Source organism: Odocoileus virginianus, unplaced genomic scaffold (genome assembly GCF_023699985.2).
Source record: "Odocoileus virginianus isolate 20LAN1187 ecotype Illinois unplaced genomic scaffold, Ovbor_1.2 Unplaced_Contig_1, whole genome shotgun sequence".
Lineage (NCBI taxonomy): Eukaryota > Metazoa > Chordata > Mammalia > Artiodactyla > Cervidae > Odocoileus > Odocoileus virginianus.
The window spans coordinates 1,725,685-1,748,388 of NW_027224318.1; the positions used below are offsets into that span (position 1 = coordinate 1,725,685).

At 37.7% G+C, this 22,704-nt stretch overlaps 1 protein-coding gene across 7 annotated transcripts in view; it reads left to right on the plus strand.

Annotated features, from left to right (window-relative positions):
* The window catches only part of ATP11C (ATPase phospholipid transporting 11C), a 166,031-nt gene that overhangs the window by 93,137 nt on the left and 50,190 nt on the right, over positions 1 to 22,704 (plus strand). For 6 of the 7 annotated variants that reach the window (XM_070463261.1, XM_070463265.1, XM_070463262.1 and 3 more), the window contains exons 6-18: positions 2,538 to 2,666; positions 4,484 to 4,587; positions 6,914 to 6,964; positions 7,953 to 8,017; positions 8,366 to 8,447; positions 9,350 to 9,500; positions 10,115 to 10,312; positions 14,882 to 15,043; positions 15,721 to 15,872; positions 16,868 to 16,939; positions 19,012 to 19,085; positions 20,952 to 21,055; positions 21,516 to 21,697. In XM_070463261.1, the coding sequence (XP_070319362.1) occupies positions 2,538 to 2,666; positions 4,484 to 4,587; positions 6,914 to 6,964; positions 7,953 to 8,017; positions 8,366 to 8,447; positions 9,350 to 9,500; positions 10,115 to 10,312; positions 14,882 to 15,043; positions 15,721 to 15,872; positions 16,868 to 16,939; positions 19,012 to 19,085; positions 20,952 to 21,055; positions 21,516 to 21,697 (1,526 nt within the window). The remainder of the gene's footprint in view (positions 1 to 2,537; positions 2,667 to 4,483; positions 4,588 to 6,913; positions 6,965 to 7,952; positions 8,018 to 8,365; positions 8,448 to 9,349; positions 9,501 to 10,114; positions 10,313 to 14,881; positions 15,044 to 15,720; positions 15,873 to 16,867; positions 16,940 to 19,011; positions 19,086 to 20,951; positions 21,056 to 21,515; positions 21,698 to 22,704) is intronic. The other variant, XM_070463264.1, reaches the window with a different exon arrangement.

Below are 22,704 nucleotides of genomic sequence, written 5' to 3' on the forward strand. Positions count from 1 at the left end.
TCTGCTTTCAGCAGGTCCTACATTCCTGAGACACAGTGGATGCCTCTCTGTATGCCCTTTCTCCTCCCCCAGTGGTAAATTATGCTTTCTTGTTATTCTTTGCAGGGTTCCTGATGGGATCAGAGTGGTTTCTTGATTCTCCTACTCTGTCTCATTATTAGGCAGCCTTTATGCACCTTTGCCTCAGGGTAGAACTTTCAGCACTCTTCCCTGGTCTCCACCCCAGCCTCCCATGGCAGCTGAACTTTGCCTTTTATTAGTACCAGGTCCTCAATAGGAGGGTGTTTCCTGTCCATCCCCAGCAGCAGATGGCTTTGTTCTGTCTCCACTAGCGGTAGTTACATGTCCCTGAGACCCTGCCAGGGAGGGTTTCTTGCCTTGCTCTTAGACACAGATGGCTTTTGCACCCTATGAGAGAAGGGTCCACAGTTGCAGCATATTTGCCTGTTCCTCCACAGCACTCAGTCAAACCTGTATGCCTGTACCTTTCTCGTGAGCACACAGTGGGTGCTCAGAGAGAAGAACTGATGTGTGCTTATGGTCTCCTCTTTTTTCTGAGGCTTGCAGAGATTTCAAACTGTCACATTGGGCCCTCCCAAACCTTTTACAGTTGGTTGAAAATCTAGTTATTTTCTTCCTGTGCATTTTTATGACAGCCATCTCTTCCTCCTGTGCTTTGTTAATTGTGAAAGAGTCAATTTCTCCTGCCTCTCCTCAGAGGGACTTTTCGCCCTTTGAAATTCACTTAACTTGGTTGCCCTGCAGCCTCAACTTTCTGATGAACCCAAAAAACTTACAATTCTCTTGATTATCTGACTTTTTCTAATGTTTATCATAATGGATGGTGAGGTTCTCTCGTTGATTTTGTACAAGTTAAGTGGAAACAATCCTAGAGTTGATTGTCTAACTGAACCATGTTGTTCCCTTTCTTTAAAAGTCCTTTCTCGGTGCCCCCTTGGCTTCAGGGTGAGGCCTCAACACCTGAACCTGACCTGTCAGACCTTTTGTGGTCTGGCCCCAGTTCATCTTACCAGCCTTAACTTGCACTCCAGGTGCAGAGACCTTTTCACATCTGAGCTGATTGTCAGCGTTGTAGAAGAAATTGTGGTTTATATTTATCAGTGCCTGGGAATCATCTTCCATCCTTTAAATGAGTGTTTCCTTCTTCTGAGATGCTTTAGGATTTTGTTTGTTATTTTGTTTCTGTGTATTTAAGCATAGATTGTGGTTTTGTATAAGCAATGTAAGTATTTGCAGATGTGAAGAAGGAAAGATCCAAGAGAATAAAATACTTACAAATTAGTTTCACTGTTGATGCTGTTGTTCATGGCTACTGATTAAAATTGGCAAAGAAAGTAAAATCGTTTCTGAATAGATCTTGAAATCCTCATCTTTATCTGCCAAATTATGTAGCAATTGGAAGGCAGGTGTGTCATTTATTAGTTCCACATTTGATAACCAGTGTGTCCAAGCTGGTAAGCTAGATATTGACTCCCTAAAGTGGGTTGTCTTCTTTCACTAGCAGCCCTCCTCCCTTTATCTGGGAGTGCTGTAAAAAAGTGTTAATTTATCATTTTCTATGTGTGCCATGGCATGGAAAATGTTGGAATGGACTGGGCTGGATAATTTCTTACATCCTTCTAAAAAACTTTATGACTGTTCATAAGTTCAAAGTAAAGTAGTTGCAGGATATTAGTAATAATTTAATAAACAGCTATCAGATGGTGAATTTGTGCCAGGTACTTTGTGAACCACTTTACTTGTATCCTCATTTCATACTCAAAACCAATCCTATGAGGTAGTTGTAATCATCAAAGACATTTAACCCAAGGTCATTTATTAAAGTGGCAGAGCTGGGACATAAAATCAAGTTGTAAAGATCTGTGTTTTAATCATTATGATTGATTTCATACAGTATTAAATTATGCACTAGAAATCGTTCATGGTTTCTTCTCTCGGGTTTTTTCTCTACTTGAGCTTTGGGCACTAACTGATAGCAGATGAATTGTTGGAAAATGACCTAATGCCTCTCTAATTAAGTGAGATTTTCTGAGCACTGAAGAGAGAACTGTCACCCGACACTAATAGCTATTACCACACGGAAGGCCAAGCATTTAGAAATATTTTTCCTGATGCAGAGTGGGAGTGCAGCTGCCCAGTGTTCTTGAAGTACTCAAATGAAAATGTGTAGATTTTCTTGATTCAGTCATGAAATGATAATGGTCATTCTCTTATCAAACACCAATGCCGAAAACATCAGAGAGCAAAAGAGTCCATGGGTAATGAAATCACGTATCAGAGATTAAAGTTCAATACTAAGGTAATCTGAAAGCATCATAAGTCCTTGTGACCTTAAAGAGAATTATGAATGTTGAGTAATATTCTTTCATCACCTTTCACATGGTATAGGATGCTGAGACATTCTAAGCCTTAGAGGGGGAGAGGTCTTTTGCTACTGTCTTGACTTTAATTGGAGGTATAATAAATGCTTTGTTTGGAATTAAGAACATTGATACTTACTTTTCTGTCTGTACTAGGTCGGTGATATAGTAGAAGTACAGGCAGATGAAACCTTTCCCTGTGATCTTATTCTTCTGTCATCCTGCACAGTTGATGGAACCTGTTATGTTACCACAGCCAGTCTTGATGGGGAATCTAATTGCAAGGTAATGGAGACTAAACCTTTCCTAAATATTCTCAGCTAAGGATAGGTAATTATGCAATATTCTGTCCCACTGCCCTTAATCTTTTACCTTATTTTTTCCTATTTGTGGAAATTTTGTATTTGAAGACAGTATTTATATAACTGTCTTTGAAACTTCTAAGCAAATACTCAGCTTTGGGGGAAAGGGTGGTGTTGGGTGAGGAAATCCACACCCCAGACAAAAGCCACCACATTTTTATAGCACTGTTTACATTTCATATTGACATTAACCCATTCCACATTGTATTTAGGCTTTTAAAATGAAAGTACTCTTAGGCTAAAACTATATAGCTATGAAAATAATTTCATCTGAAGGTACTCTAACCTTCATCTAAGGTACTCTAAGTTTGATCTATTTTTGTTTTTAAAGTGATGAATATCCTCTTTTAAAAAATGTTTATTCCTGGCATTTTGAAAATCTAAGCTATTGGCTTGATTACTTTTAAAAAATACCTTAGGGTATAGTTTGGCAAATATTTGCTTTATTGCAACTAGGAAGAATTAAAAATGTGTGAGAGTAAATTTGTTCAAACTGGAGGATAACTGACTTCCCTGGTACTTTCTGGCATGGTCAGTTCTTGTCTATCATCCAGAGTTCCACAGGGCATGAAGATTTATCCTCTATGTGCTGCTGCTTTTAAGAAAGAGCACTCATGTGCTCACCTCCGTGTATCTTCTTGAGGGCTTTCCTCCACTTGTTTATGCTATCTGAACTTGAGGACCAGGATTCAGTGTATGGTAAAGGAACTTAAATGCCTGTTAGATAACTAATTTTGTTACCACTTCAGGGGCATGGTGATGAACTAGTCCCATTTCAACTATTTGAAAACAAAGTTATATTTAAGGGAATGTCTAGGTGAAAATTGAGAAATCTACCTCAAGATTTCCTACTAAGGGACAAAGTTGTTTAGAAGAAGAAAACTTAACTTTCAAGTGGTTTCATTTCCCACTTTAATTAATCTGATCAAATCAGCTAAAAGTACATAGGTTTTCAACGTCAGGAGATAGTTTTAAATATAGCTCAGACAGTTCCATAATATTCTCCAGAGATCATGCAACAGCTTTCCTTCAGCATAAGTAGTGTAGTCTTTGAGTCTGTGTCAGCCCTTCTTTGATGATTTATAAAAGGATTCATTGGAACCTGCCTTGAGTTCTGGGTCAATCAAGTAAGTACATAATATACCCTAGTAGAATATTCTAACTGTCTGACTAAAGCAAGATACATCATCTCTCTGCTCCTCACATGAATTGTAGCTACTTGAAGCATTTTCAAGATCATTAATTTTGCTGTTTGTGTAATGGGAACTATTGATGATTTTTTTCTTTCTGTTAGCAAAATGTTAGCATTCTTATGACCAAAAGGGTGATTCAATTCTTATTTGTATGTTAACTTCACCATGTACTATGGTGAACAAAATAATAGCTCGCAGTTCTATAAATAGGAGGGAAAAAATGCTTTAAATTTTTCTTGGGGTTTTCACTTAATTATATGCATGGTGCAAATGGAATTTTCTTTGCTGTCAGTATCAAGAAAAGCTTTTAGTTTTCTCATTATCTTTGAAATCCCTTCACAGCAGAGTTCACTTTCTAATTATTGTAATATATTTTAAGAATAATACCATAAAGTTTATCTAGTTGGAGATGTACATCAATATTTGTATTATTCTGCCAAAGCCTCTTACTAAAAACAATAGTGTTCCTGAAATCAGGTGGGTGTATGATTATAATTTTTTCTTTTTTGGGGGGGCTGTTTTTGTTTTTTCTTCTGCTTTCATCTAGACACATTATGCGGTACGTGATACCACTGAACTGCGTACAGTTGAATCCATTGATAACCTCAGAGCAGCAATTGAATGTGAACAGCCTCAACCTGACCTCTACAAGTAAGAATTACCTGGTTTCATTTTACTGCTGTCTGATGGCTTTGCTTCTCTTTGCCATCAGTATTAAAATACCCACCACTTACCAGCCTCCTTTCATTTGTGTTTTTATGAGCTGTTCCTTCCTTCTGGCAGGCAAATGAATCAAATCAGCCTTGTTCACTACCAGCCTAAGATAAATTATTGTGGGCTCAGGCATCTCACTTGTGGTTTTTCTTTTATTATTGTTATTTGTAGACATGGCCGTCCATCACATTTTAAGACTATATAATCCCATAAGCCTGAGCTATCAAACCTTGTGCACTAGACAGAGTTAATTAAAACAAAAATAAAACACTTTATGTGTCATCCAACAGTAAAGAGAGAAGGAAATGCAGGATCATGCAATTAGTAGGCACTCTATCCTTTTTTATGAGGATCATGATGAACTAAGTATTGTATATAGGCTGTTTCTTGTCCAAAGTAGATGGATAAGTTGAGGGAGCAGTGAAATGGTGTGATTTCCTGTTTTGCTACACCTAGGCTTTCTGGAGTAGTGTTGCTGATTAACAGTCATTGTGGGTTGTCAAAAATTTGGCATTTGATTTTTCTTTTTTTTTTTTCTATTTATTTATTTAGCTTAAGAGTCGGACACAACTGAGTGACTAGCATAGCACAGCACAGCACAGCACATTTGGCATGCTGCGGCATGTGGGATCTAGTTCTCCGACCCAGGATTGCACCCAGGTCCCCTGCATTGGGAGCATAGAGTTTTAGCCCCTGGGCCACCAAGGAAGTTTCTGGCATTTGATTTTTAAGACTACTGATTAGTTTGGTTGACTAGAGCATGGTATTAATGAGGGTAGAATAATGGGTTTTTGGCCAAGTGAGCCAATTAATTATATTCTCTTCTGCCATTACAGATGGCATCCATCACCCATGGTACTCATCTTGTTAATGAACGCTGTTGATCGTAAAAGGGGACCAAATAGTGGGATGTGGCTTACAACAATGCCCAGTAGTGGAAAAAGAAACTTCTCATACTTTTATAAGAATTAAACCCTCCCTCCTTCCTATCATTCCTTCTTTATTTTTTCCGTTCTTCTGTATCCACCTTGATAGTAGGAACTTAGGATCACAGAGCAAAATAGCTGTTCGCTGCCTTCAGGAAGCATGGAATCACAGAAAGGGGAGTGACTGATTTTGTGAGTTAGAGAATAATATAGATCCTTACATATTTATAGGGTAACTCCTAAATTTTTCAGTTACCTTAAATATGAAGGAGATTTTTAGTGAGGGAAGGTTATTCCTAATGTCTCTAATAGATTGAGTATCCTTGGTATGTGACTTCAGAATATTGGATTGGCCAGAAAGTTCATTGGGAGTAAACCCAAACAAATTTTTTGGCCAGCCTAATACCTCCACCACCCTAGTAATCATCACTTACATTGTAATTGCCTGATTATGTTATTTGGTGCAAGGAACACATTTTTCTTGCTTATTAGGAAGCATAGTAATGGTGCAGTTAATACATGATGAATGAATGCAGATGTTCATATTTTGTGTATTTCATAATAATAGTTCAGTTTTTCTGAAAAAATTATAATGTACATTATAAAATACTCATAACATTCTTACTAAGGATTTAGAGCTTTTTACCATATTTTTCAGAAATGTAGATTACCATGTGCATAGCCATATATCTGATCACTTGATCAGATCAAGGTCAGTATTCAGATCAGCTGCAAGACACAGCTTGGAAATTTCCAAGATGGTAATCAATCAAGTGTTCCCTAATGGCTGTTTCTCAAAGGATGATCTCAGGCCAACAGCATCCACATCACCAGAAACTTGTGGGAAATGAAGATTCAAATTTTTACCTAAACCAAAAGCCTGGGGATGGGGCCTAGAAATCTGTGGTCTAAGAAGCCCTTCAGTAATTCTGATGCATGTTCAAATGAAAGAATTACTGAACTCGTGGTTTTGAAAGATGGTTTAGCACCAGAAATCTTTCTTCACATGAATGTAAAATAGAAGCCAATTATTTATATGAAGTATAGTTTAGAGGGGTATTGTGTGCATGCGTGGTGGTGCCAAGTAGATCTTGAAAATCAACTCAGAGTCTTTGTTTACATTCTTATAATCTGTAATATTTTAAAAATGAGATGAAAATTTACAGACTATATTGGTTCAACTTAGCTTTTTCTTTTAAAATTAAGACAATAGGCTTTCGTAGTTTACTGTCTTAGCTCTTTTTGCATTATTTGTATTTTGATTCATTCCCATATTTGGGGTAAATAGATTTTATCTAGATATAGAAGACACACATGCTATTATATTCTTTTTGCAGGTTTGTTGGCCGAATCAATATCTATAGTAATAGTCTTGAAGCTGTTGCCAGGTTAGTTTATAATTCCTTTAATCTGTCCTTTTAGGGGAGGGATGTTTCTCATTTAAGCCCGTTAAAATAGCTAAATACTTTCTTTTATAGAAAGGGATGGGGAAAAGTGAATAAATCTGGAGTAACTAGCCACTGATGGGTCTTAAATAGCTCACCTTGTGATTGGTAGGGTTGTAGTGGCAGCGGCTCAGAGTGTGTGTGTCCTGGGAGAGGGTGGTATTGGAAGTGATGATGAGGGTTTCTAAAATTATAGAACTCCAGACTTCTTTGACCACTATTCCCAAATATATTCTATGCACTCTATTGATTGTCCTTGGTTGTGAAGTGCCTGACCATATTGGAAGTATATCTGGAAAGTAGTGTTTTAAGGGAGAGTAATTTAGGGACTAGACGGTAGACAAAATGCTGGGAGAAATAGCTGGACTTACGTAAAATGAAAGGCTTAATAGTTGATAATGAAACAGTTCATATAAAAAGGGGTGTTTTTTCCCCTCTTCAATCACCCAGTCAGTTATTTTAACTTTTCCACTTGGCCTTTATAACCAGTGCTCAGAAGGAAGTTAAACACCAGGAACTCAGTGATTCCCCCCTCAAAGGCGAGTTTGCGCTCTATAAATACAGCACCTTTACATGTGTCTCCTTCCTTTACATTTGCTTTTCCAGTCTTTTCCAGTCACTTTTTCTTTGTTTTCTTGCTGTCTGCTGTTATCTTGCTTTTCATGACTCATAGTCCTTTCACCTCTGTGCATGTCTTTCCCTCTGTGTGTTGCTGGCATCTCCTGTACTGTGTGCTTCTATCTGTGCTGTACCCTAAGTAACTTCAGAGGGGAGGATTTTTCAACTCGTCCGGTATTAGTAAGCATATTAAGTAGACAGATGCATCCTGAATCTTTTGAAAATAGATGTGTGTGAGAGCAAACTATGTCCCCAAAGTTGATGGTGCTATTAGTTGGACTCTTTGAATAAATTGTGTTCATTTTTTGTTTAGGTCTTTGGGACCTGAAAATCTCTTGTTGAAAGGAGCTACACTAAAAAATACCAAGAAGATATATGGTGAACATTTTTTTAAGATATACTTATTAGAAATAGACCTTTTAAAACCTAAATGTTCATAAATGGTGCAGTAAAAAAATTGGACATGGTATTTAATTCCATTTAGTCTAAGTCTCTTTTTAGGTGTTGGGAATTTATAAGATGGTAAACTAACTTGAAATATGACAAACTATGTTGGTTAAAATTATACTATAAAAATATACTGTAAGTGATTATTAACTGGTAAATAGAAGAGAGTTTATAATTCCTATTTGTATAGATTGAAAAAGTTGGTAGATCCAACTGGGTGGGGAGTTGGGTTGGCAGTCTCATATGTAACCTAATTTTCATTGTATTGTTATTCCTTAGGAGTTGCTGTTTACACTGGAATGGAAACCAAAATGGCATTGAACTACCAAGGGAAATCTCAGAAACGTTCTGCTGTTGAAAAGTTAGTGTGCCTCACAATTTCTTTACTTGTTATTGAACTGAAATTGTTACTTCTCAGTATTTCCAAATATCAACAGTATGAAAAAACAACATAAGTTGTAATAGCATTACCATTTTAAGCACTTCTTTTGTTCCAGAAATTGTGCTCATTGTTTTGTATGTCTGATTTGGTTTAATCCTCTAACTTGGAGTAATTCCTGTTAGTCTGACCGCTTTACAGATAGAGAAATAGTCTTAGAGATGATAAGTGATTTACGTAAGCTCACTTAGCTATTCACGGGCAGAGTTTAGGTAAAATTTATTCTCTTTTGCTGATGGTTAATGGTTTGGGGTCCTCTAGTTGCTATACGTAAGGAGTTTGTGCAACACAGGTAATAGTCTCCTTGCAAATAATTGTGTGGTACTTGACACACCTTCAAAGCCATTTGTACTGGCACAGACCTCGCTCTCCTGCTGCCATGGACATGCAGTATATCAGCAACACCCTCTTCATAGCTCTACTTTCGGATTAAAAGAATCCACACTAAGCTTGACTATTTCACATTTGCTCCTCCACCCTCTATTCCAAACCTTTAGGATTGAGGTTTGGAAACAGTCTACTCCTTTTATAAGGATTGAGTAGGTAATGGTGTGTGTCTTCTGTCACTCTATAGGATCCTTACTAAAAGTGTGTTGAGCTAATTAGCCATTGCACTTTGGATTACGGTTAGGACTGGCTTTTCCATTTTACCAGTCAAGAGTAATGCTTTGGCAGTGATAACTGAGGTTCACCCATACAGGCCTGTGCTATGGTTACACGTTGTACATAGGAGAAGCTTTAGAAAACTGAACAATTTAGTTTATACCTGGTTGATATCTTCAGTATTTCAGTGGTTTTTAAATTCATAATATCTTATTTTTCAGATCCATTAACGCTTTCCTGATTGTGTATTTATTTATCTTACTGACCAAAGCTGCAATATGCACTACTCTAAAGTATGTTTGGCAGAGCACCCCATATAATGATGAACCTTGGTATAACCAAAAGACCCAGAAAGAACGGGAAACTTGGAAGGTAATTTGTTTTATGCTGAAATTTGTAACCCTACTACATTGTGGCAGGGGTTGAAATTGAAATACTTATTGAAATTCAATACCTTTATTGAAATACTGCTCAGATAATGATACCTTGGTATTAGAGATTTCTCTTGGTTATATGGTAGCCCCAAGCCATTAACTTTAAGACATTCTAGGATTTTCTTCTTAACCCTAGGCGTATATCCTTGTTTTTAACTCTTAAGTTAAGAGTTCTAGGCTACTGGGCCAAAAGGTCTGGCATGTTAATACATTATCAGCTTGTGATATATCATGATAGGAACATAATGGACGCCTACATGAAAACTTTGATCCTACATTCATATCTGAGGGTGGGACAAGCCAGATACCTTAAGAAAGTAAGAAGTGTTAAGTCAAGGTACATTCACTAAACAAAAGTGACAAAATTCGGGGTGTTTTACATGTTTTCACATGCTATGATAATAATGTTGACCAATGATATAGTGTCATTGGGAAGTTTCTTTTTATAGCAAGAGCAGTGCTTTCAGCATTGAAATTAAAAGAAAGTTTATATTACACTTGCTTGATGGAACTATGTGTTTAATTATCATGAACTATTCCCTTTTTTTTTAGGTTTTGAAAATGTTCACCGACTTCCTGTCATTTATGGTTCTATTCAACTTTATCATTCCTGTCTCCATGTATGTCACAGTAGAAATGCAAAAATTCTTGGGCTCCTTCTTCATTTCATGGGATAACGACTTCTATGATGAAGAAATTAATGAAGGAGCCCTGGTTAACACATCAGACCTTAATGAAGAACTTGGTCAGGTAAGGACTTATTTTTACTTAAAATAAGGTAACAGTGAAAATTGCTTTTATTGTAGTCTGGATTACCAGTGTTTGCGACCATTTCACATTTGGAAATGTAACTCAATAAAAATTTCTTTATGCAGACATGTAATGAAGGCAAGCAATGTTATCTTAACTATAGTGTCAGTTTTTGCTGGCATTTTTGAGAAAGACCCGATTTATGTATTAAATTTGAATGTTACAGAAATTCTCTTTAAAACTCATCCTGTTGGTGGTGTTGATTATGGGTTATTGCTTTGGAACAGGAAGCAAGTAGTCTTCATCACCATCTATAATCAATTAGGGATAGAATGTGGGGTAGTGGAAATAAAGCTATTTTATAAATGCATTTTGTTCCATAAATCAAATTGACCAGAGTTGTCCTATGGACATTTTCTTGGACATTTCTGATCAGATGGAATATAGACCTAGAAAGCAGAGTTGTTTATTCTGTGCAAGAATTTAAATGAAGGGAAGATGTGAGGGCATGCACTCCACTAAATGCTTTTTGCTTCATGTACCAGTGTAGTCCAGGCTTTGACCTTCTTGCTAACCCAGGTTGTTTTCAGCTGTAGCCTAGCTGTAATTCTTCAAGTGGTGACTTCTTGGGTTCTTTTCTGACTAGTATTGAGAAAGTTTTTGCCTTTATCTGAATTTACTGTGTCATGTAATGATTTTCACAAGCCAAGGGGAGTGTTTTGGCTTACATTTACTTCTCTTTATATTTAGAATGTCAAGGCTGTGGAAATGTCATTTCTGGGACGAGGAGATGCAGAATCAGTTAATGGAACTGTGTGGATGGAACAGGGCCTCACAGTTGTTTTAAATGGTGCCGATTTGCACCTATAACCTCAAAACTCTGCTCCTGAATTCAGTCTCCCACTACCCCCACTCTCTGTTTCTGTTCTTTATACAACCTTTGCCTAAACTAGAGTATCCACTTGACAACTAGTCACAGGGTGAAAGGATTCTCCAGATACCATTATGTTGAGACCTGACTCTAGGACTCCAGGATCCCAGAGGGTGGCATCTGCCTCCCACAGAGACACTGAGTCACAGAGAATAGAATAAGCCATGAACAGGCAAATGCCTTTCCATTATATATTGTTCCCAGAAGTTTCTTTTATAGGTCACTTCAGTGACCACAGATGACCTAAGCCTTTGTAAACCAGAACTTTTCATCCAGGGACTGAGCCTGGTAGAACTGCTCTAGTCCCAGCTAAAGGCATCAATCTGCAACTCTTTTGCATGGGAAAAAAATGAGTTATAAGCCACCTCTGGTGAACTTTTCCCTGACAGCTGATCTGCCTCTTCTAGATTCAGTGCCTGACTGCATGGATTAACCTACCCGAGGGTGAACATGGCTAGTCCCCAGCTGCTGCAAATAGAACAGCCATCTTTCCACATGTGGCACCTAATTCTCATGAGAGACAGGCAGGATATACAGGCCAGATCTCCACCTCATCAGATTCCATCTTATCTATGAGGATGTGGTTTTGTTCCTATCAGCTAGACTTATTCATACTTCAGAAAGTAAAATAGAGCTTTGGATAACGATCTATTAGTAATAAATCTGATCAGTGAAAACAAACCAGTTTTCATTTTAGCCACCACTTCTTTCCCCCACTAAAACCTGCCTTTTTGGGTATGATTGTCATTTAACCAACTAAGGTAATAACCAGACTACCACTTACATTTGTACAGTATAAAAAAAACTTACCATCATACCAACTTACATCAGCTTTTATGTATAGAAACAACCTAAATGAAAATGCAAGGAAGTCTTAAAATGATTTCGTTTTGCATTCAGTGGACCAGTACACACAAAATCAAGTGTAACCAGTTTCCTCCTTGATGAGTCATAGTTTAAAATCTATAGGACTTTCATTTTACTTAAGAGCAGTGTCAATTTCCATCAGGACCATTGCAAACACTTGCTTAACCTCTTTCAAAGTGACCCACATTGGTATTAAAAGAAAAATAGGAAGATATGTTTAGAACACTGTTCGTCTTTGACTTGAAAAGCAAAAAGAAGTAGACTGCTCAGTTCAATTGGAAAAGAATGGGGTCTTTTATGATTAGACATCTGTCCTTTAGGCAACCAAATGGTTTCAACCTTGAAAAAATCGTGGGGATAGCCTGTTCCTTCATATCCCATCTCAGTCTCTCAGCTATGCCCAGCAGTATGCCAGGGTATATGCTCTGATTCCAGTAATTCAATCTAGTGGTTGTGCACTAAAGTTCTGTGTTATCTAAGATACGTCCTTTGTACTGGGGGTTTCTATTACAAAGTAAAAAAGAAAACCTTGAATTGTTCACCATATAGTTGAAGAAATACACCTTCGTACCCTAACTTGAGCAATGTGATGATAATCAGAAAAATTATAGGGACTATGAAATGATGGAAAGAGTCCAGTACTGTGATTTTGATCAGGTCAGCAGCAATGACAGTCAACATCTATGTAACACCTTAGAGCTTACAAGCATATTTAGTAATCTTTACAGCCTTGTGCAGCAGCTTTGATTATTTAAGGCTAATGTTTAATGTTCAGAGAGATGGGAGTTTTTCCAAGGTCAAAAAGTGAAAGTGAAGTTGCTCAGTCGTGTCCAACTCTTTGCGACCCCATGGACTGTAGCCTACCAGGCTCCTCAGTCCATGGGATTTCCAGGCAAGAGTACTGGAGTGGGTTGCCATTTCCTTCTCCAGGGGATCTTCCCTACCCAGGGATCAAACCCAGGTCTCCCGCATTGTAGGCAGACGCTTTACCATCTGAGCTTAGTATAGTGCATATATTAGATCATTGGTTCTCAGAGCATGAGCTCAGGAACAGCAGCATCAGCATCACCTGGGAACTGATTAGAAGTGCACATTATCTAGCCCCACCCCAAGAGCTACTGAGTCAGGAACTCTGGGGATAGAGCCCAGCAATCTGAGTTAACAAGCACCCTCCAACTGAGTGTGCTGCAGACTACAGTTTGATAATCCCTCTATCACAGTATACTTTGTTGGCCTATACCCTTGAGATTAATTGTAGACAGATCCATACTGTGCAAACTCTTATATATAGGCAAACAATTGCACTTTATGTTTTTAAAGTTATTACCTTTGTCATCTATAAAAGATTTCAAAATGGGTTAATGCTCACTCAGCTGTAGGAGCTGCACCAACCCAGGAGAACCTTTTGGGAGAAAATGAAGGTTAATAATTTTGATCACACAAAAAGCCCCAAAGAATTTCATTTTAACTAGGAAAATCTAGATGATACAGGAATAATAGCACTTGGATTAATTTAAAGGGAGAATTCAAACTTGGCTGGCTAACAGAAAAAAGAGAAGATTGGAATGCTATATTTGTGCCAGTGCTGCTACCGTGAAAAGCTTTGAAAAATAATTAGAAAGCAGCTACTGCCGCAGTTCATCTCTTTCTCCCTTACATAATAAAAACCTTAATCTTGTACTTATGCTTGTTCCTGTCAGCCCGTAATTTTAACTATTTAAGCATAAATTGCCAAAAAGGAGGATAAAATTGTGGGTTTCCAAAAGCCAGATGTTATAAATAGAAGAGATAAAAACTGAGATAAAATGGAAATGCTCAAAAAGGCTTATTTTACATGGAAAATTTATTTCATAGTCTATTTTTTCCATTATTTATGAAAGTATGCTTATACTTTAACCTATCATTATAAACTCTGCTCCTTTTTTTTTTAATTTGGAAACTTTTTTGAGGAGTATCTGAAAATACACATAGTATTGGGGAAGAAACTTCATTTATGTTTTTGATCATTTATCGACTTACTGTGTCTCCTAATTAACTGTTATTATTATTTCCCCTATCTATATTCTGTAACTGTTACATATGTATAAGACACAGTGCATTTCATTTCAATCCAGTATATTTATAGAAAATTTTACTTTTCAAGGAAAACTTTTGTTACATCCCAATTAATTTGCATGCATGCATGCTCACTTGCTAAGTCGTGTCCCACTCTTTGTGACCCCATGGACTATATAGCCCACCAGGCTCCTCTGTCCATGGGATTTCCCAGACAAGAATACTGGAGTGGGTTGCCATTTCCTTCTCCAAGGCCCAGTTAATTTAATGCCTATCATTTATATTTTCTGTGTGTGTCAGAGAGATAGAGAAATAAGTGGTCCATAAAATGTTTCCTGCTTGGAAAATTGACTTTTGTTATGTTAACTTCTTTATATCAAAACAAGTAGGTGTTAAATTGAAGGAGTCTTAGTTTGGACAAAATAGCCCCATTTTCCTTCCTACTAATCTGTATTTGAGTAGGTCTACCAAAGAGTCAGCCACGACTTAGCGGCTGAACAACAAGAACCTTAGACATGTGATACTTTTTCAGAATCTTTTTAAAAAAAATACATGTTCATTTCTCATTCATTTGATAATACTGCTTCTGTCATTGTCTGACATTTGACAAGTCTTTAGAAAAGGTGATTTCTGTGGATATGAAAATAGCCATGCTAACTAAAAGTTAATCACATTGAAGAAAGTAAGAATACATTTGTTTGTATTCTTGTTTTTAGGTGGATTATGTATTTACTGATAAGACCGGAACACTCACTGAAAACAGCATGGAATTCATTGAATGCTGCATAGATGGGCATAAGTATAAAGGTGTAGCTCAGGAGACTGATGGACTATCTCAAACTGATGGACCCTTACCATATTTCGACAGAGCAGATAAGGTGGTATTTTTTGCGTTACCATTTTGCCTTGAGAAATCAATTTAGATAGGCATATGTTAACATAGTAGAAATAAAGGATTTTGGCACGTGACATAGACTTTTGAATAGCCATTTGTTTGTTGTTGCAACTTCACCTTTCTTATTTTATGGATGCCTCTGGAATTTGTAAACAAGTAGAATTTATAAAAAGAGAACATTGTGAGAAATGGCATTTGGGTAAATCTTTCACTTTCACTGTGTGATCATATTTGGTACTTTATCTTTAAAAATATGAGCTGCTCCGAGAATTATGTCTACTGAAGTCATTCAAGCCCCAGGAGTGTCTAGGCACTAAATGAACCAGAGTCTCCATGCACCTGAGCTATTGCTAGATTGTGAATTAAAACTGAATGCACTCTTTTAGGCCATGGAGATGTCACTGCTTTGGGATTAGGTGGCACTGCAGTAAGAATGAGTTAATAGAGCCCCTAAGGTATGTTAGCTGGGGACCAGGCATGTTGGCAGGGATTAGGAGAATATATAGCTCATTTGAGTATTAGGAATTCATAAATTTCTGCTATTCAATTTGCTGGTGGTTATAAATGCTCTCACATTAATAACTTTTCTCTGTTCATTGACTACTTACCAAGTGATCACAGTAAAAATAATATAGTCATTTTTCTGTTGCTGTTCAACAGAGTCGAGAAGAGCTCTTTCTGCGTGCCTTGTGTTTATGTCACACTGTAGAAGTTAAAACAAATGATACTGTTGATGGAGTTACACAATCAGCTGAATTAACCTATATGTCGTCTTCACCAGATGAAATAGCTTTGGTCAAAGGAGCTAAAAAGTAAGCACATATGTTATGCTGGATGAATAATTTCTGGATAATAACGTTCTGCCTGTAGTTAACAATATGGTATTCTCACCTCAAAGTTTGTTAAAAGAGTAGATCTCATATGTTAAATGTTCTTATTACCCAAAACAACAAAAAAGCAAAAAGACACAAAGAAACTGAGAAATATCAGGATATCTCTTCCCTTGATTGTGATGATGATGTCACAGACATACGCATGTTTCCAACATCATCCAGTTGCACAAATTAAATATTTGCAGTTCTCCATTAGTTATACCTCAGTAAGTAATGCTGTTTTAAAACCCAAAAATAAGTTGTAGAAAAATACATTAGCATTTTCAAGAGTAAAAAAAATCAAACATTTCTTGTATTTCTCCTAAGAAAGTAAAATCACAGGACAGGCATTATTTTGGTTTTTCTCTTATTTGCTTCAATAACCTTATCTTACAGGTATCCTTATTCTTTAATAAGGAGCCAAGCTACTTTATCGAAAAGTTGGAAAAAATTCCCAAACCTAACCAATTAAGACCAAAGAGAAAATAGCAATGCATAGTTGTAACTTTCATCACTATTTATGCATTCCAGCCAGAAGTCCAAATGTTCACATTATATTTTGGAAATCTTCTAACAATGGTCACTTTTCATATAATACATGTTATTTCTGAATTACTCCCAGCAATTTTGATATCATTTGGTTATTGAAAGTCCTACTTTATCCATGAGGCCCAAGATGATTAAGTGGATAAAAGGTCACCCCATGTGTTAGCTACAGAATTGAAATTACAAATCGCCTCTTTTTTTGGTTATGATTTGTGACTGGGCATTGACATGGTCTGTGTTATATCTCAGCAAGTAAAAGGAAGTACAGCTATAGATTGGGGTTTTATGAAAGAGAAGAAAACAATAAACAAGTATGAATAACCCCAGTGCAAAGGGAAATTCATCATTCTTGAAAAATACACAACAGTCTTTTTTATTTTGTTTCACAGGTATGGGTTCACATTTGTAGGAGTTCAGAATGGCTATATGAGAGTAGAGAACCAAAGAAAAGAAATAGAAGAGTAAGTAGCTCTGTATGTTTGATGATTTTCATTTCTTAACTCCATAGTCAGCTTTAGATGGATTTAGCAAGGGCAGCAAAGGGAAGTAATTGCATCTATAAAAACTCTGCTCTCCCAGGTAAGAGTTTTATATAAATGTAGCTGGAGTAGAAGACATTTTTCATAGAGTGGCAGAAATTAGCATTTGAGATGTAAATGATTCCAGTTTTGTTCACACATCAATCCAGTAGCCTGAATGAGCGTCTGCCTGGACTTTTCTGAATTTTAGACGCCATTTCAGGTCTCCAGCACATGCTGCAAGAAAAATCAGTGAACATGTATGAAACCTTCTGCTGTCTAGAACCTAACTAATCATTCTGGGATTACACACCCTGCCAGTCATAACAGCTTTGGTGTCAGAAACTTTCTCTTGTTCTAGATGCTTGAGTGTGAGCCCCAGGGCAAGTACTCTGGTGCAGTAGTATGCTCCACATTTCCTTTTTTTTTGCTACAGAGATCCCAACAAACAAATCCACCTTGCCTTAATAAGAGGTTTTAATTAGGCCCTCTGATTAATTTTATATCCTTTATAAGAACTTGAAATATAATTATCTGACTTTCATTCTGACTCCTAGCATCTCCTGAGACCCATCTCAGAAACCTGTAACACATGTAGATTTGCTAGAGAATATGCCTCTTTGGAAAGGAATGTTCAAGAGCCAGAGGAACCCAGAGGAAGACTCTGGCCTGACTGCCAGGAAGGAGCCCAGAGTTACTGTCAAAATCGAGATTCTAGCTGGTTCACAACAGTGCCCCCATCTGGCCAATAGCAAATGAGACATTATGCTACAAGTAGATGTCTTACACACATATCCTATATCCCCAAACCAGTGACCTGCTCACTCCCATCAAAGACAAGCTTGGTAGTAAATACATTTAAATCAGATACTTGTATATAAGTTATTTATTTTCAAGAAACTATTTCCTCACATTTTCTCAAATAACTCTTATTTTTCTTCTTCATTTCATCTACTGTATACTGTCATTCCACTGTTTATACCCTTCAATGGATTACTGTTGCCCTTGGGATGAAATCCCAAGTATCTGCAATGGCCCACAGTGTTGTCAGGTCCTAACCCCTGCCTACCTCTCTTGCTGCTCGCCTATCAAGTAGATGTCAGCCTTATGTGGACTACTGTCAGTCCCGCCATGGGCCATGTGCTCTCATGTTGCTGTGCCTTTGCACATGCTCTTCTCTATACTCAGAGTGCCATGATATCCTTTCTCCATCATGTCACTGCTGCAAGACACAGCTCAGGCAAAACCTCCTCCAGGAGGCCTTCCTTCTGTGCTCCTACATCTCCTTGTGTGTTCCTTTACTTCAGTATTTGGAAGACAAGGAGGTAGTCATTTCATTAACCTCTGCCTCCCTTATCATGGGCTTTCCTGGTAGTTCAGATGGTAATGAGTCTGTCTGCAATGCAGGAGACCTGGGTCTGATCCCTGGGTCAGGAAGATCCCCTAGCAGAGGGCATGGCAACTCACTCCAGTATTTGTGCCTGGAGAATTCACGGACACAGGAGCCTGATGGGCTACAGTCCATAAGGTCGTAAAGAGTCGAACACAACTGAGCAATCAACTCACACCCACACACACTTATCATATGATAAGCCCCTTAAGAGAAGATTCATGTCTCTTCTCCAGCATCTGTCACTGTGCCCAACACATAATAGGCATTCCGTAGATGATTAAAATAAGTGGCAGTATGGGACTATTTCTAGATAGCCTCTAGATATGGCTTGGTGGGACAGCTCTTTGTACCTCATTCCTATGCAGTTACTCTCCCCTTACTATTTTAAGTCATATAATGAGAAAGTATAGATATCCCTTAACCACCGCTGGTATCCCCTGACAGCATGTTCCAAGTGCAGAGAAATTCCAAAAACACAATGAAAAGTACCCTTTGTGCACACAAGCAGCAACCCTTAATCCAAGAGGAAAGCTCTGTTAATGTAAGATGTTTCTGCTGTGTTTTATTTTTCCCAGTGTGGTCTTGGTATTTCACTTTTCTCACTTTTTTTTTTCTATTAAAGGTATGAACTTCTTCACACCTTAAACTTTGATGCTGTCCGCCGTCGTATGAGTGTAATTGTGAAGACTCATTCAGGTATGAATATTTAAGACTTGACTTTTTCTGTCTTTCCATTTGTAGATTTGTTGATCAACTACTTCAAGAGAGAAAAACATTTCATGTAGTAGTGTTTGATTACTTAAAGTCATGCAGAGCTCTTGTATATCCCTGAATGTATTTACATAAGCACATGTTCAGCTTGTCAGTTATCAGTGGCAGAACCCCTAGTATGACAATATATGAATTTTCTTGGAAAGTGAGCTCCACTTCTCAGTCTTGGATATCCAAACAGGAACAGAAAGGGTGACATTTTACAGTTCAGGGTATTGACCAATCACCACCAATGTCTACCTGTGGCAGCCCACTACAACCACATGGTTTGAGATTACTAGCGGTAGTTTTTGAGTGTAGAGAGTTGCTGGTTCTCCTTCCCTGACCATCCTAACTCCCCACTGCTTTACACTTTCTGGGAGCAGGTGAGCCAGAGATGACCAAGGCCCAACTGCTGGGAAAGGGCACGTGATTTACCCTAGCACCCTGGGCTCTTTGTTTCACACAATAAAGAAGCTTGCCCTTTTCAGGGGAACCAGTGCCATCCTTTCAGGGTTCACCCATGTTCTTAGGAGAAGCCGTGGTGGCTGTGATGCCTTCTGCTCAGATTCAGCAATACCCATGGGGTAGCATTGCTGCTTCATTTTTGGGCTCGGATTCCTCTGTGTAAGTGTGTCTCTGTATGTATGTCTCTGGGTGGTTTTTCAAAATATCTTTGATTTATTTCCTATTAATTAACTTTTTAGGATTAAATCTGTTGAAAATTTCTTAATATGAAAATGAAAAGATATAGATAGACCCTTGAGGGAATATGTCCATCCTTATTCATACTTTGTGGTGTGACTGCAAAGTTACAATGTTGATTTCATTATATGTGAATGTGGAATTTGTTCTATGACTTTTAAACACACCATGGATATGCGAGAGAAATTTCTTTTAATGTTTATTTATTTATTTGGCTGCATGAGGTCTTAGTTGCAGCAAGCAGGCTCTTCGTTGTGGCGTGTGGGCTTAGTTGCTCCATGGCATATGGGATCTTAGTTTCCAGACCAGGGATTGAACCTGCATCCCCTGCATTGGAAGGCAGATTTTAAACCACTTGATCACCAGCGAGGTCCCTGTGAGAGAATTTAAAAAAAAAAAAAAAACACCTAACGTGTGGAATTCTTTTGTTCTTACCTGTACCCATGCATGTCTGCATTCTACTGCAGATAATGAGATGTCTGAGGAAGTAGTCTCCCAAGGGCCTTAACCTCAGAGCTACCATTTTTTAACTTCTTGAACTTAGCACTTTGCCTTATAAGGTTGGAATCTCTTTCTTAAAGGTCAACTATCTATGCTCCTGGGTACACAGACTGGTATAAAGCTATATTAATAATAGCATTCTACAGAGCAATTCTCCAGTTTCCAGTGAAAACCGACAAGCTACTGCTAAAAGCTAACATGTATAGGCTTTGAAAATGATTTTTTCTTGTTTGAGCCTGAGTTTGCTCCTTGACATCTATAGATGCTACATGTGACTTTTAGATCATGGTTGACAGCATCCTCATAGTGAATTCAGATGCAGCTCCTTGACACAAGTGATTCACTTACAAGGTATATATTTTAACAGAGGTGCATACTGTAAACTCTGGGGTATTAGTTGTGTCCTTACTGGTCCTCAGAGGTGGTGGATGTTGTCCTGACAGAGTAAAGGTCAAGATGTCTGCTTCCAGTTGGGTAAACATTCCAAGGCAGTCCTAGGATACACAGCTTCTGGGAGGGAGAAGTGACCGTAATAGTTACCTGTTATGAAAATCCCAATACCAGTCTAACTCTAAGTAAGTCAAGTACTCTGATTCTTTATTTTAGGAGACATACTTCTCTTTTGTAAAGGAGCCGACTCAGCAGTTTTCCCCAGGGTGCAAAATCATGAAATCGAGTTAATTAAAGTCCATGTGGAACATAATGCAATGGTGAGCCTGCACCCCTGCCCTCAATAGAGAGAAGGAGAAATGCTAGAGATGATTATGTCTATGGATTGCTATATAAAGCACAATTTAAATTTTAGCTTATTTTGATGGTCTATTTTTGTATTGGGGGATTTTATAATATTATTTTCCTTATTTTAATATAAAACATCCTGGAGCAAGTTTCTGTTCAGAATTTGCAGCCTTTGAAGACTTTTCAAGAATCTTTGTTTTATGTTCTGCTTTTGTGTTTTTTTAAACCCAAGAGGTATTATTTTGTTATTCTGAACCCAACTGAATGTTAACCTAATACAATCTGTTTTTTCTCCCTTTTTTAACTGAAAAGGAAATTAGTCAGAATTTCTTTTTTTTTGTTTGTTTGATAAAGCAAGAGTATTTAAAGAGTGTATTTTGTTTGTTTTTATTTGTTATTTGGATAACTAGAGATCTCCTACTTTGCTTCTAGGAGGGGTATCGGACACTTTGTGTAGCCTTCAAAGAAATTTCTCCAGATGATTATGAAAGAGTTAACAGACAGCTCATAGAGGCAAAAATGGCCTTACAAGACAGAGAAGAAAAAATGGAAAAGGTTTTCGATGAGATTGAGACAGACATGCATTTAATTGGAGCCACTGCAGTGGAAGACAAGTAACTAGAAAATGATACTCTTGTTATTTTAATGACCAATCATTTAGAGTAGTATCTGTCCAGATTGGTTATTTATTCTCAAGCTTTGAAATCTTTGATTTAGCTTTGTCTGTACACCAGGTTTTGAACTGTTTGTGGAAATAATTTTTGAGTTAAGTATTTGTGACTTAGAATATGAATCTGTCATCTCGAAGGTCTTTTGAGTACTTCCTAAGCCATCCCTTCATTTATACAGAAATTTATGAAGTAGTCTTACTATGTGTAGGAAGTTTTGTTCTAGAGGTATCATTCAGTTGGTGTTTGGTGGAATGGATATGATTTTGACAGACATATGAGCAGAAGGGAAATTCAAGGTAGAGCAAGCAACATGAGAACTCATTGTAACCTGGTTTAACAGACTAGAGCACATTTTAAAAATAATTGGCTCTGCCGGACATGATTATAGGGCTCCAAAATTGATCTGCTTGAAAAAATATGTTTTAGATTCTATTGGGGGTTTTCTAGAAGTAATGAATGCGAATTATCAGGCTTAACCTAAACACGAAGTTATAAACATAGATTCAGCTATGTTGGAAGGTTCTAATAGAATTCATACAGTCTAATTTCACTGTTGGGCTTCCCTGGTGGCTCAGTGGTAAAGAATCTGCCTGCCAATGCAGGAGATGCAGGTTCAATCCCTGGGTCAGGAAGATCCCCTGGAGGAGGAAATGGCAACCCACTCCAGTATTCTTGCCTGGGAAATCCCATGGACAGAGGAGCCTGGTGGGCTACAGTCCATGGGATCACAAAGAGTCAGACCAACTTGCCAACTAAACAACAATTTCATTGTTATTCTCTAGCCAGAAGGAATACGAAGTATCCTTCTTCTGTCCTTCCCTTTCAGAATTATGCTTAAATTGTGTTTCAGAATGTTTGGCTTTCAAGGTCCTCAGGGATGGGAATTTGCTGACTTCTCTCAGTATCTCATTAGGATGTGTCCGGCCCTTTCAGTTTTGAACCACATTAAG